General features: G+C 41.0%; 1 protein-coding gene across 4 annotated transcripts in view; it reads right to left on the reverse strand.

Moving 5' to 3' along the window:
- Ca-alpha1T (Ca[2+]-channel protein alpha[[1]] subunit T) overlaps window positions 1-15,296 on the reverse strand; it is a 340,709-nt gene that overhangs the window by 129,244 nt on the left and 196,169 nt on the right. For 3 of the 4 annotated variants that reach the window (XM_068362310.1, XM_068362308.1, XM_068362311.1), the window contains one exon: window positions 14,556-14,567. The exons of the other annotated variant lie outside the window; for it this stretch is intronic. In XM_068362310.1, the coding sequence (XP_068218411.1) occupies window positions 14,556-14,567 (12 nt within the window). The remainder of the gene's footprint in view (window positions 1-14,555; window positions 14,568-15,296) is intronic. 4 annotated transcript variants of the gene reach the window in all.

Below are 15,296 nucleotides of genomic sequence, written 5' to 3' on the forward strand. Positions count from 1 at the left end.
CCCACCACACATAAAGTTTGGGAGTCAGCAATATGGACATCATGGGAGGTTCATAGAAATAACAGAATTTTAATAATAAAGTTCATTATTTCTATACTCACATGATGTTCATATTCATGCTCGCCCTCCTCCCCACTGATTAGTGGCATCAAGAGGATAGGGCAGTACAGTACTGTACATATTTCGACTTTGAGACTGAAGAGGCAATATGACACACACAGCATGTAATCGACTTTGAGACTGAAGAACCAATATGACACACGCAACATGTAACTGTTGTTAGATACTGGTAAATTTCACTGCTTTATAAGAGACACCAGTATACTGGCAGGCAAGAAAACATGAAATTTCATAATTTAAAGGGCTAACATCAACATTCCAAGCTTCCATAGGGAAGAGCAATATGAATATCAGGTGAGTATTGAAATAAGAAACTTTATTTTTAAAATTCCAATTCTTTCCTTTTAAACTTTAGACAGACATAAGCACTAAGTAAACTTTTATAAACTTCATGTCTGATTTTTTTTTTCAGATTACCAATCCAACAAGTTTATTTAAAGAAATTAGTCCAGAAATGAAAATTAATAGTGTCTATCCCTTGGTGGTTATTTTTTTCAGTATCATAAACCTTGTTCCCTGAAGTGTTCAATATATAACATTGATGCTCCTCTTCAAGAATCATAAGGTTTATACATGTCTACTTTTATGTAATATATTGCTTAGGTATTGCTACAACTACCTTCTATAAATACTAAATAAAATATTTTTCTCAATTGTGAATTTTTCAGTGGTTAACAAAGTCACCGTAAAACAGAAAAATCTACCAAGAGATGCGTTATAAATAATATGTTACAAAGTTTCATGTTTTTTCACATAAAACTTCTTGCACTCCTAAAATGACAGACATTCATATGACAAGAACAACTTTTTAAGTGGCTCTTGTATAAAAATAAGGATGCTAAGAAACCTAAATAAAAAATAATAAATAGTTGTCACTTTCAAAAAGAAAAGGAAATGTTTAGGTTCAAGTCTATTAGGATTAAAAATCATTTATTATAAAAAGTTTATGAGATTATCATTTGCTAAAAATATGCAGAGCATAATAAAATACTCAAAATGGATTTCATCATGACCGGATCATGCAACATGAGACAATATGAAAGAGGAGACTTTTAGGATCCTGTATTCATGCATGATTTACTGAAATATATTGACACCTAGAGAAAAAATGCTCTTTTTATGGGTCATCCACAATATAAAGGTACAGTATAGTGTACTAAATTTGTATATACAAACAAGAACTGATTTAAAGGAAGTAAATAAAGGATGCTAAAAGTTGTTTAGTGCAACAAAAATGCATCATCACTTACTTCAAATACAATAAAAACTGGATTTTGTAACTAAAATCTATTATTTCCATAATGACTTATAATGGAAAAGGATATTTACTGCAAGTGCCATTTGATGACCTCAGTCAGAATTAATAAAGTCAATCTCGCTGGCCATCAACCCTCGTGGGAATGCTCCCCTACCAACCACATGCCATGTATTAAGAGGCAAGTGAAAATAGATTTCCGAGAAAAACGAACTACAATGATTCAGATTTAATAAAACCATGAACAGTAACCTAAAATACCACCGTAATCAGAATGGTGAGGAGAAAGGGAAACTATTTCTATTCAAAGGTAAGAACGAAAATATATTTTAGTTTAAGATTCCTGCTTATTTCAATGAATCTTATCTTTAAAAGGAAAAGGGGGAATAGTTCATTTCCCAAGCAAGGGGAAAGTGATACACAAATAAAGATTGACATGACTACTCTTTAAAATAGAGAGTATCTACCTTCGCACTTCTTTTTTTTTGAAGAAGAAGAAGAAATACCAACTCCGCAAACCCTTAGGCATTCTGTTCTCTCTCTATCTCTCTCTCTCTTTCAATCTAATTTTAAAAATTTCAAACCCTTTTATACTGAACTATGGTGGAGAATAATTATAATAACAAATTCATTATATAAAACAAAAACTTACATTATTTTGATCATACATTAATGTAAAAAGAAAATTTTGTCTACTTAACTTAACTTAAAGGTAATATAAATAATACAATTTCAAAACAACCATATCCAGAAATATATGACCATGATTAACTACTTCTTCAAATTATAAAAATGGTATTATCAAATAAGGAAAAAAATGGTTAGTTCCCCACCAAGCTTCTGTCAGGACTTTCTCTAAAGACAATTTTCTTACAGAATTAAAAGATGTGGCTATCTTTCTAATATCCTGTACCTTGAATTTCAATAAAGGTAAGCAAGACTAATCTGCATGAGCTTAGACTAGAAATCCTTTCATAAGGACATTACATTTTGACATCAATCTATTGGCATAACATGGTGCACAAAACAAATTTGGTAGTGAACTTCTAATACCATCAGCTCTATTCAAGTATATCTTAACTGCTCTAATAGGGCATAAAAATGTATCATCAGCATCCCTTTCCTTCATATCAGCCAGAGACGAAGGGGTACAACTCCAATGAAGATTCCTTACTTTGACATAATTTTTAGCTCTGTTTTTAGATAATGCTTGCAACTCATTAACATTCTTTTTTTAAGCTAATGCCAACAGGAAAAGGGGTTGACAGTTAATTTTGTTATAACAATGGAGTCAAAATAAAGTAAGAAACATAACACAATATTCAAAACCAATTTAATTACAATATCTGCTGGTATTAAAAAATATTAAGACCTTTAATACCTAAGCTACATATAATATCTTCGGTGGATAAGTCTAATTCAGTACGGTTCAAAATTGAACTTAAACACAATCTGTAACCCTTGATAGCAGACAATTCTATAAGCATTGAATAGTTTTATCCTAATTAGTCCAGATAGCAAAAAAGGGATTTTGACAAAGGAAAAATCTATTTCTGGGGAGAGACCTGTGACGCCCGGTGAAAAAGTCCTTCTTTACACTTTTTCTGATATAAATCTTCCAAATATACCAGAGAAAGCTAAAAGCATGGAATGCAGAGGTTACTACCCTCGCGCGAGCACCTCGTGAGTGTCGTGTATACATCAGGGGCCAATAACAACAGATTTGGTGACGTAGTAACCAACTAAGAGATATGTGCATGCTTCAAGTTCTTTTCAACTACCTTCCCTTTACTGTACTTTGATGAAAATGAAAGGAAGTGGGGAACTCTAAATGGCTTCTGTTGCCATGGCTTCATAAAATATTTTGAATGTTAATCATCAGAAACAATATGAAAAGCTTTGTCTTTATGCAGTATAAATTGATCAACCTTTGCTTCCTCATAGACGGGAGCTGGGGTCAAGATCTAGGTGTTGGCCTGATTCAGTCTCAAGACTTGGAAGTCCGATATGATGGAATAGTATAGTCTCTCTGTGGAATTTTCCCCGGCCCATACTAAATAAAGTTTTCCTTCAGCTGAACATGTATATAATACTAGTCGAAAGAGCACAGAATATTCATCTGTTTGTCTTACCTGGACTGAAGAAACGGGAGTATTTGAACTTATGATAAGATATATCAATATATTTTTATCAATATAGAATGAAACATTTTCGAGAAACTGACAAAGGGAGAGAGGGAAGAAAGAAGTGATCTTGTTTAAAGAAATTCACCTCCGTAATAGGTTTCAAAATTTTACTACCGTAAAACTAATTTAACACATTTTATCACTCTGCTTTATAATAAACTAGAAAAACTAGTACTGTACAGTATCAAAGGTAAAACAGGTAGTAGCTATAAACAAAATAAATCAAATCCAAAACTGAACTCTTTGACTGAAAGATTGTCTACTTTATTTGAAAAATAAATTTTTTTTTTATAGTATTGTGTAACACATCATTGAAAACTACTGTAGACACTTCACCAACACTTGAAGATAATGTCATAAAACACTTGGTTAGATTCACTAAGCACCCAACCTTTTTAGTTTACACTTAGTAACTTGAAGTATTCATTTACACTTCGAATAAGATATTAACTAAACTTTTCATCATCAAGGTCTACACAATGAGAACAAAGAGGCGAAAGGAACAATTGAAGCCCCAGCAAACATAAGGGATCAGCAGTTTTTAAGAATTATTCATCCTGCCATTAAGATTATCTCGGTACAATACTAATGTAAAACACATCATAGTACCGTGGGAGCATAAAAATTCAATGAAACCAACCATAAAATCCAAATAGACCCCCCAAAACTTCAAATCGCGAAAGAAAAACGAAGCACATCAATGGCGCAAGATGTAATAAGTCTGAATAATTGTTGCTGGTTTTTGCGCTATCCGTTATCACTTGCCTCTCGGTATATATCACTTGGGCGGAAATGTAGTAGCCTGACATGGGAGCATAGAGAGAATGTCTTATCAAATATTATTGAGGTTATCAAGTTGGCACTTGTAGTAAATAGCATATTCTATTCGAAGGCAAGATTCATGGAAATAAATTACGCTTATTTAATCTAAAAGAGTAAACTATGTATTGGGATATTATGTCTCAATATTTTTCTTAAAGGATGCAGTTTTACATGAAAAAACTATACTAGGGTGATCAAATTAAGAATACGAAAAAGCATTTCTTAATAAATTCTACTTTACCATCAGCAAAACACTTGTAAGAGAGGTTTACCCTTATATATCTACCTAAATATTCAGGTTTATGGACACAGGAGTGACTGCATTCCCAAATGAAGATCTTGTTTACCACATAAATTGACATTTCATATATTGTAAAGCTGAGAGAGAGAGAGAGAGAGAGAGAGAGAGAGAGAGAGAGAGAGAGAGAGAGAGAGAGAAAGAGTGTCTCAATAGTCCGTTGCTTTAATATATTGTTACTTACACCAGTAGATATTAAACTAAATATTAAACATTAGCTCTTTCAATACTGGATAGTGCTAATATTCAGCCCATTCTAAGAATTTGGAAAAATTACAAATTTGGAGATAATTTGCATTTTTCCCTAACTAATAAAACCTGGAATTATTTATGTGGATATTCTTTACGCGGCAGCTGGAGGTAGTCATTAGACTTTAAATATGAGGTGACAACCCTGCTTAACCACTTGAGCGGGTAGGCGAGGGGTTGCTGGGGCTACCCAGCCGCCTCTATATATACTCTCACAGTGGTAAGAGACATCACTTTTTACTGCAGGCAGGACTTCTGGGGGATAGGTGATGGCAGCCCAATTTATAAAAATAACTCAAGGTTTGTATTAGTTAGGGAAAAATACAAATTATCTCTGAATTTGTCATTTGTTCCCATATTAACAAACCTTCCGTTATTTATGTGGATGACTCACTCTTAGGTGGGTGGAAGTCCTAGATCTGGCATGGACATTGACCCCGTTTTACCTATAGTCCATTTCTTTTAGCAAGACAAATTTGCACCGACTCCATTTAGCTCGGAAAAGTTTCCTGATCGCTGATTGGTTAGAATTATCTTGTCCAACCAATCAGCGATCAGGAAACTTTTCCGAGCTAAAAGGGCACCGCTGCGAGTCAGTGCAAATATGCCTCGCCAAAAGAAATGGACTATAGTACAGTACCTGACTGTGGTCTAGGGAAAACTTTGACACCTCGCTAAAATATACACAGTGAGTATACTCACGGTCTGTGCAATGTTGTAAAATAGAGGTTGTTAGTATGAACGTTTGTGAGTTTATATAGGAAAAACTTCCTCGCAGAAAGCAATGGGGACATAGACAGTATAACAATTTATAACTTATACTAAGCTACGCAAGGGAAATGATAATTACCTGCAGAGGTTGAAGCCAGCTTGCAAAGGGACCCATGGTGCTGTACCCCAAGGGAGGAGAAGATTAAGAAAGGAAAGCCCGACATTCTTCTCATTCATCCCAGTCTTAACCAGAGTAACAAATGCCCTCAACCAACTGCTACTTGCCCATCAAGGAGCTTGAGGTATCTTAAACCACTTGTTGAGCAGCCACCACAGGACCGATAGTAAACGTATTGAGTCTCCTGTGGGTCACGTCTTTGAAGTAATGGGCTGTGAAGGGGGTTTGTCTTTTCCACACGCCTGGTTGGAAATCCTGCAACACAGAGAAGTTGTGTTTGAATGCCAGGGAAATACTGATTCCTCTGACCTCATGGGCTCTAGGTCGATGAGCCTGAGGAAGATCAGGAGCCAAGGCTCTTTTGATCACTTGGCAAATCCAGGAGGAAACTGTCTTCTTGATGATCCTCCTTTTTACTCTCTCTGAGCTAACAAACAGAGATGTTAGTCTAGGCCGTGTTGCTGCACTGTGTTTAAGATAGTATCTCAAACTCCCCACTGGACAAAGTAACAACTGATCTGGGTCGTTGGTTACAGAATGAAGACTCAAAATCTGAAAGGGCCCAAATCTATGATCCAGTACCCCCGGATTTTGAGTCTTAGTAATAAACTCAGGGACGAAGCTGAGCGTCACTTCCCCCAATTCCCTTGAATGGGCGATGTCATATGAGAGGTCATGAAGTTCACCAACTCTCTTTGCCAAGGCTAAAGCGAGCAGGAATACCGTCTTCAAAGTGAGATTTCGGTCAATTGCACAGCGTAATGGTTCATAGGGAGGTCCTTTTAAAGATCTCAGGACACGAACCACGTTCCAAGGAGGAGGCCTGATCTCTGATAGGGGGCAACTGATCTCATAACTTCATATGAGGAGAGAAAGCTCCAACGAGGAAGAAATTTCGACTCCTTTCAGCTTGAAGGCAAGGCTTAAGGCTGAGCGATAGCCTTCCACCGCCGATACTGAAAGGAGCTTTTTCTCCTGAAGGTATACTGTACAAGAAACTCTGCTATCACTGGAATAGTGGCATCGAGTGGAGAGATATTCCTTCCACAACACCAACCACAGACGACTCTCCATTTTGCCTGGTAGACCAAGGCTGAGAACTTACGCAAGTGTCCGGACATTCGTTCCGCAACTTGTCATGAAAAGCCCTTCTCAAAGAGGAGACGTTGGATAGTCTTCACGCGAGAAGTCGAAGCGACTGCACGGTCTTGTGGTAGATGTTCGTGTGTGGCTGTGTGAGTAGATCTGGTCGTGGAGGGAGTTCTCTCGGTAGATCTACTAGAAGTTGCAGGAGGTCTGGAAACCACTCTGCGTGATGCTATAGTGGAGCTACAAGGGTCATCGTTAGATTTTTGGATGCTCTTGTCTTGTTGAGCAGTCTTCTCATCATACAAAATGGGGGAAAGGCGTACACGCCGATGTTGAAATGCATCTTGCCATAGAGCCTGAGGGTCCAGGACTGGAGAATAGTACAGCGGAAGCTTGCTGTTCAGAGATGTTGCAAACAGGTCTACAGTTGGGGAACCCCGCAAAGTCAGGACTTTGTTGGCTATCTAGCGATTCAAAGACTATTTTATGAGCCTACTATCTGAATCTCTCTGCTCAGATTGTCTGCGAGCATATTCCTCTTACCCGGAATGAATCAAGCTGATAGAGCCACCAAATGTTCTTCTGACCATCTGAGTATCTTTACTGCAAGATGGCATAGAGGCTGCAAAAAGGTACCGTCCTGTTTGTTTATGTAAGCCACTACTGTGGTGTTGTTGCTCATCAACACCACAGAGTGACCTGCCAGCAACTGTTGGAACTGAAGAAGAGCCAGGTAGGCTGCTCTCATCTCTAAAAGATTTATGTGCTGGTACCTTTCTGACTCTGACCAAAGGCCAGAAATTGTATGGTATGGCAGGTGCACCCCCCACCTTTCTTTTGATGCATCTGAGAAGAGCATCAAATCTGGAAGGGGAATGAGAAGATTCTGGCCTCGCTGAAGGTTTTCGTCTACCATCCACCAACTCAAATCCATCACCTGATCCTGAGTTATGGGAACTCGGGTGTCCGGTGGGGCAGTGTTGGTTTCACACAGACTTCAGCGGCCACTGCAGGGATCTTATCTTGAGACGGAAGTTTGGAACAAGACGGAAGAGAAAGGTTAGGTAGCCTAACAGACTCAACCAACGAGAGGCTGGAAGAACTTCTTTCCTGAGGAAGGGTGCAGACACTTCCTTCAGCCTGTGTACTCTTTCGTCTGATGGGAAGACTTTCTCTAGGATGGTGTCTATGATCATTCTGAGGTATAACAGTCTCTGTGAGGGTTGCAGTAATGACTTCTCACGATTTATCAGGACCCCCAGATCCTGAAAAAACTCAAGAAGCATGTCTTGGTGGCGAAGAAGGGTCGTCTCCGAGTCTGCTAGGATCAGCAAGTCGTCCAGATATCTGAGAGGACGGATGCCGTTCCTGTGAGCCCAAGATGACACAAGGGTGAACACTCTAGTAAATACCCGAGGAACTGTCGCAAGGCTGAAGCATAGAACCTTGAACTGGTATGCCTTTCCCTCGTGAATGAATCTTAGATACTTCCTTGAAGACAGATTTATTGGGATCTGGAAGTATGCGTCCTTCAGACCCAATGTGCACATGAAGTCCCTTGGACGTACCGCTTGGATGACCGTGTCTGCTGTCTCCATTCTGAACTAAGTCTGTTGAACAAACTTGTTCAGAGAGGAGAGATTGATGACTGGTCTCCAGCCTCCAGTCGCCCTTTTCACCAGGAAATTTGACTGTAAAAGCCTGGAGACCTGTCTACCACCTCTTGGAGAGCACTCTTCTGCAGTATGGTCTGGACTTTGGCCCTGAGGGCCAGCTCCTTTGCGAATCCCTTCACATAGAAGCCTAGAAGCAATGGATCTCAAGTCAGAGGAAGGAGAGATTGAATGAACGGGACGCGATACCCTAGGGCGATCACATCGACCGTCCAGGGATTTGCCTCGTGGAGCTGCTACCTCTGCCAGTCGTGCTGTAGGCATCCTCCCACAGGTGGTGGGTGATGAAGAATGCCATTCCTACTGGAAGGGATCACCTCGGCCACCTCCCTTTCATCCCTTCTTTCCTCTGAAGGACTTGGACCCTTTCTGTCCCTTGGACTGAAAGGGACATTTAGACACCTTGGAAGGTCCCAAAGACCTGGAAGTTGACTGGTGAGTAGAGGAAGGTGCTTGCTGTGGCCGGGAAGACTGGGAAGGTCTACCATATGACCGAGATGTCATGGCCCTATGGAGGAGATAATCATTGGACGATTTCCTCCATTGCTCAGCAGCCCTTTCTATCTCTTCCGGAACATAGAGAGAAGAACCCTTGAGGGTGGAATTCCTCAACCGGGAGACCTCCACTTTTGGCACCCGCTTATGGAACCAACCTATGACGGTATCCCTTCTCTTAATATAGCATTCGCCCACAGGTTGACAACGTGGTGCGACAGAAACTCCAGAGTCCGGGTACCTGACAACAAAGAGGACTTTGTCTTTCTGGCCGACTTCTTCAACAGATCGTGGGAGCCAACCATGAAGCCTAAGGATCCCAACCATGGATCTAGCCATGAAGTAGCCTGCATGGCATACTTTGCGCCTCTCTCTATGTTTAATGAGCTCAACTACCGATAGTGAGGCCTTCAGAGAGGAGGGGGTTTGAGTGGGAACTCCCTTCATTAGGAACTCTACCGAAGGGTCGAGGGTCATAGTGAAATGTTGTTCACCTTCGATCTCATAATACTTCCTTTGTAACACAAAAGGAAGTGTAAGAGACCGAGAGGAGGAACCTGCTCTCAAGGAACTAGAAGTTCCAGCTATCTGAGAGATAGCTTTCCTTTTGGCAGCTGTCCGACCTTTGGACCAAAGCAAAGCCTCACTGGACCTGGAAGGCTTCTGGGTCTCGAATATTTTGTCGAGAACCATATCCTTCCCTTCCTGGATGGTGGAACCAGAAGTAGACAGCCTGCTGATGGCCCTCATACAGGCGAGGACCTGCCAAAAGGTATGTTAGGACTCACGTCTCTCCTGTCCGGAATGATAGCTCGGACTGGCCGCCTTTGGAAGATTCTCATCCTCCGAGTCTAAGGGATCGTCCACCTCCAGGCTCACTTCCAGAGCCTGGGGACCGCATCTGTGCCTCAGCCTCCCTAGCTTCCCGTGCTACGGCGTTCTTAGGTTTCGTCTTCCTGTCCTTCAGTTTCCTACGCACAGGATGTTCCTCCACGGTCTTAGGAGGGGGAACCTGTGAGGTCTTTGAGGGCTTGAACAAAGCTTTGGCAGTAGGAGCTGGAGGCTCCTCCTCTGGAAGAGGAACAGAAACCGGACGCTGATCCGGAGGCACTACCTCAATCTCTTAAGGGTTGAAGGAATGGATCGCAATCTCCCTGGGCGAGCCTATGTCACTACTTGTCCTAGGATGGATGATGTCGAAATGAGGTGGAGTTATGCCTCTCATCCATCTCTTCTGCTTCTTGGTAATGACTTCCTTTACTTTCACTGGCGTGAAAGGTAAGTTCGTCATATAAGAGTCTGAAGTGGCGTGGCCTTCAGCACGCGATCGGGGTGGAGGTCATCTGCGAGCATTGTCTGCCGTCGACCTCCTTCTGGGGTCTTGACTATCTACTGACGAGCTCGACGAGGGCTCCAGAGGGATTCTAGGGGTTGCCCTAACTGTAACAGTCGGGGGTTGTGGCAGTGGAGGTACCACCCTCAGAGCCTTCAGGATAGTATACATGAAAGTCGATGCCCATAGAAGAAGTCTGAACCCCTAGGTACAACCTGGAAGTCCCTGGAATAGTGTCCTTTAGGTGAAACTCCAAAAAGATTGTCAGTCGACGGAGGAGATAACCTCTGAGGCAGAGGAACACGTTCTTTCGGACGCGGAGGAAGTTCCGGACTAATAGGCACATTTGTGAACCTATTAGGAGGCTCCTTGCACCCTTCTGGGAAGGGTGTTGATCCTCCGCTGGAGGTGGAAGACGCATAAGGGCGAGAGGAAGGTCTTGGATCTGCATTTGCTTGCTATTCCGACACATCTACTCGCGGATTGCTCGCAAAATCGCGAGATTCACACGCAAAATTTCGATATTCACGTGCAAAATCGTGAACTTCATGCATCAACAGACGCGATTCGCGAGCAGAAGTGCTCGCAACAGGAGCACTAGGAGTCACAGAGGAAGAGGAAGGTCTAGCGCCTTCCTGGTGCCACAGAAGAGCACCTAGGTCTGACGAAGTCAGCAGAGTAGGCCTCTGAGAAGGGACTACTCTAGAAGGTGAACGAGTCACAGCAGGACGCATTTGCAAGTATCGCGTAGGCGAGCGCTTTACTAAAACTCCCCATGCTGTGAAAGGCACTGAGGGTTTAGCTGGATACCTGTCTAAGGAGTGGTCAAGCTCATCATCAGGTTTGGTCCGAGATTGTTTGGAAGGTCTGGTTGAGGGGCTATGCGCTGATGGACTGCGTGTACGCCTACCTCTACCTCTAGACGAGGAACGGCTACACTTTGATCACGAACGAGCAGTTCGGGATCGTGATGTTGGTGAACGAGAGTGTCAAGCTCTCGTTCGAGAACGGCGTGAGCGCCGCAAATGCCCATCTAGCGAACGTGAGCGTCCGCCACACGAATGAGAATGTCATTCTCGTGAACAATACCCTCGCAAGCGCGAACGCCGCCCTCATGAAAGTGAGCGTTGTCCTCGTGAGCGTGAGTACCGTTCTCATAATCTAGATCATGGCGATCTAGAACGCGAGCGTCTGGACCTAGGTCTAAGACATTGCTCGTGATCGTGAAGAATGCGATCGCAAATTCGTCCTCATGAAGAGGAACGCCTCCAAAGAGAGCGTTGATACCTACGGTCTCGTGAGCACAAAGCTCTAGAGCGTGAGCGTCTTTTAGGTGAAGAACACTCTGATCGTGATGAACTATGACCATTACGATCTTCCGATCGTCGCGAACGGCAATTAGGGGAAGAAGTTCCAGAAGGTCCCTTAGAGCTGCTAGTGGAAGGCGCGCTGATCCCCGGAAGATTGTCAGCTACAACCTGAGAGTTCCTACGGGAAGAAAAAGAGGGTTGAATGTTAAGGGACAACGAGGACCCAGGATGGAGAGGGGTTCGTCGTCAGCAGGGGGTCGTTGGCGAGGCGAACGTGAACGATCACCTCGTCCAAGCATGAAAGGGCCAAAGGAAGGTGACAGATGGACCTTGCATAGCTTTAGACTCTAGAGTCTAGAGCGTGATATGTCGACAGCTCTGGAGAAGGATCCCTCGTGGCACCACACTGAAGAAGGCGCAACAGCTCCTCCTTCGAAGGGGGTTCCGAAATCCTTAAAGACAACCACACTGCAGCAGATCTGAATGGGAGAAAGGCTCGGCAGCGGCTGGAGGAGAAGTTTCTCCTCTAGGGGAAGCAACAACACCCCAACTACCCGGGGTTGCCGAAAAGAGATAAGCGATCTGCGCTCCTATTCGAACGTCCCTCGTGAGAGCATGCGCGAGAAGGAGCTTCTGAGAGAGATTTGGGGGGGCAAAAAGAAGAACGCGCACCGTTCGCCCGAAGGAGAACGATAGCGCTTAGTTATCTTCTTCCTATGCTGCCAAAACTTCTCCCACTGGAAGGCAGACGACTCCCTACACTCTGCGCAGGGCGAACACTGCTCGCAACGATGCCCTCGGCACGTAGGACACAGAGAGTGCGTGTCGGTCTCTAATGACGACATGAAGGTCCTGCACGCAGCACACTCTTGCCCTGGACACGTTCACATGCTGAAGGAGATCGCAGAAGAAGACATGCACACCTGCAAAGAGAAAGCAAAAATTAAAATATCCAATGACAGTCAGGAGGAGAGTGGACACGTCCGATCTCTACTGACCCAAAAGAAAAAGTGACGTCTCTCACCGCTGTGAGAGAATATATAGAGGCAGAGCTGAGTATCGCCCAGCCTACCTGCTAAGTGGTTAGGCAGGGTTGCCAGCTCACAATTAAAGTCTAATGGCTACCTTTAGCTGCTGCTGAAAGAATATCCATATAAATAATGGAAGATTTGTTAGTATGGGAACAAAGTATAAATCATAAAATACATGGATCACTAATATCCCTAGGTGCATAGCTTAATGTTTATAAAACTAAATTTCTTAAAAGGCAAACATTGGTCTTTCACTTTGCATGGTATAATAAATAGTTAATGTTGATTACTCATTTTTATCGGTTAACGTGATGCAACCTGATTAGGTATTCTGAGAGATAACATAAGGTAAATATTTCTAAAGAGATTCTGCAGGGAAGCTTTTTAAAAATCTTCAAGTGGAGAAGCACGTCCCTAACAACCTAAATGTATAACTTGCTGTCTTGGAGTAATTTCTTGTTTTTTCCCTTCAACTCTTTATTCAAAATCCCCTCAAACCTACGTTCTGTCCTATTTATATGCTATAAGCCCAGGATGCAAACTGAAAAGAGTTCATGGTAAACCCTGAATGAGTCTACAATCAACATTCAGTATACGACATCACAGCTGACAAATAGATAGTGTACTGAACTATGACATCACTTGAACTCGAAGGAATTGATGAACAAAATGCAACTCTTACATTTGAATTAAAGAAGGTGTAAATCATAAGCTACGGATTCACTTAGTAAATAAGATTAATAAGATTGTCATAGCCATCAGAGAGAGCAAATAAATAATCATTTGCAATAGACATTACAAAAGTAAGTAGGAGCTTTTACTCATCAGTTTCTAAACACCTCTTCAAATCAAATCATCCACAGAGTATATATATATAAATATATGACATGATGCAAAAGAGGATGAAGAATAAAAAGGAAAACCAACAAACGTAAAACACAACTAATTCTTTGATTATTTACCCACTAGAGGACATACAGCAGCCCGGAAAGGAGGAAACATATTAGAAGAAGAAGGAAGAAAACAGCATTTCTATTTACTTTTTACTAAGTGTCTGAATTTATGATGGAAATGAATCTACCACTTATGTTCTAGATTATCTAATCATTGTGGATAGTAGCCCAACTATCTAGTATCTAAAATTTTTTAAGGGTAGTACAGCACTAAAACTTTAAAATGGTAAGTTCATTTCATCATTTAGAGTAAGCATTAATAATTATCCCTACCCTACAGCACTTCACTATATACTGTCTCATACCACTGTGGACTAGATGACTGTTATATAAATTTTTTTTATCAGATTTTAATCTTTACTGATTGTGTTTGAGGGATATGGTTACATCATTGACTGTATTTTAGAATATCATTCGGCTGTAATTATTAATATTAGTAGGGATTGAAATAACTTTCTAGCATTATTTTCTATCAATAGGAAACAAAACTTGCCCTGAGTATATGAAGCCTTTTAACCTCAAAAGGAAATCTAGTCCACAGCAACAAGAGCTGTTAATAATTTTCTTGGCCTTCAAACACTAACTGCAATTTGCCAACTTGAGACCCCTAGTTCATACCCAATTTCTGAGAGCCCCATTATAGTTTGAGCATAGACTATGGAATCAAAGAACAAAATGAAGCTACGAAGAAAGCTTTTCAAACTTTTAGAATAAGGATGTACTGCTATCAATACATTTTTTAAAAGAAACTATAACTACAATTTAAAATGTGAACTAAAATGAAGTTCTAGAGGAGAATGAACTAGGTGCTTCAATCAACCTGTCTACTACCTCGGGTTATCTTTCCCTCACCTATACTCCTCGCTGTGTACACATTGGGACAGGGACAAAGTGACGTTTGCAGGTCAGGTCAGGGACAATGGCAATGTCATCAGGGATCATACGTATATGAGAGAATACTTGGTTATATAGAAACATACTGTAGTTGCCATAAAGGTCATCATTATTATCTAGCATTAAAATAATGACTTTTATTAAAGTCACTATCAAATTGCATTAAAATAGTGATGATTTCCATTAAGGCTATCATTAGCATGTTGCATTAAATAATAACAATGAACATCAAAGTCATGATTACCATGTAATCATTTGGCATTAAAATAATGATGACGTCCATCAAGAACGTCATTATCATTTGTATAATAAACAATGATAACTTCCATCAATGAAGTTTATCAAAACTTCTACCAACATCAGTTATTAAAATTATGAAAAAGATTTTAAGAGACTCAGATCATGCTTAGAAATACACTGAAATCTAAATACAATTTTAATCTTAACACTGATCTAATCAGCTCAATGGTGGTTCATGAGTCAATATAATGCCTACCATACTGATGTGAATTAGGAATTAATTGCAAGATGGCCTCTGGCAACTAACCCATATAGTATCTTTATCAAAAATTACTACAATATTAAAAAAAGGCAAATACCATTTACATATTGATACTCTGATTATAGATGACAAGTGAATGAAAAGCAAAGGGAATTTATTTCTTAGAAATCCCCAACATAAAAGGAATTTAATCACAG

Source organism: Palaemon carinicauda, chromosome 38 (assembly GCF_036898095.1).
Source record: "Palaemon carinicauda isolate YSFRI2023 chromosome 38, ASM3689809v2, whole genome shotgun sequence".
Taxonomy (NCBI): domain Eukaryota; kingdom Metazoa; phylum Arthropoda; class Malacostraca; order Decapoda; family Palaemonidae; genus Palaemon; species Palaemon carinicauda.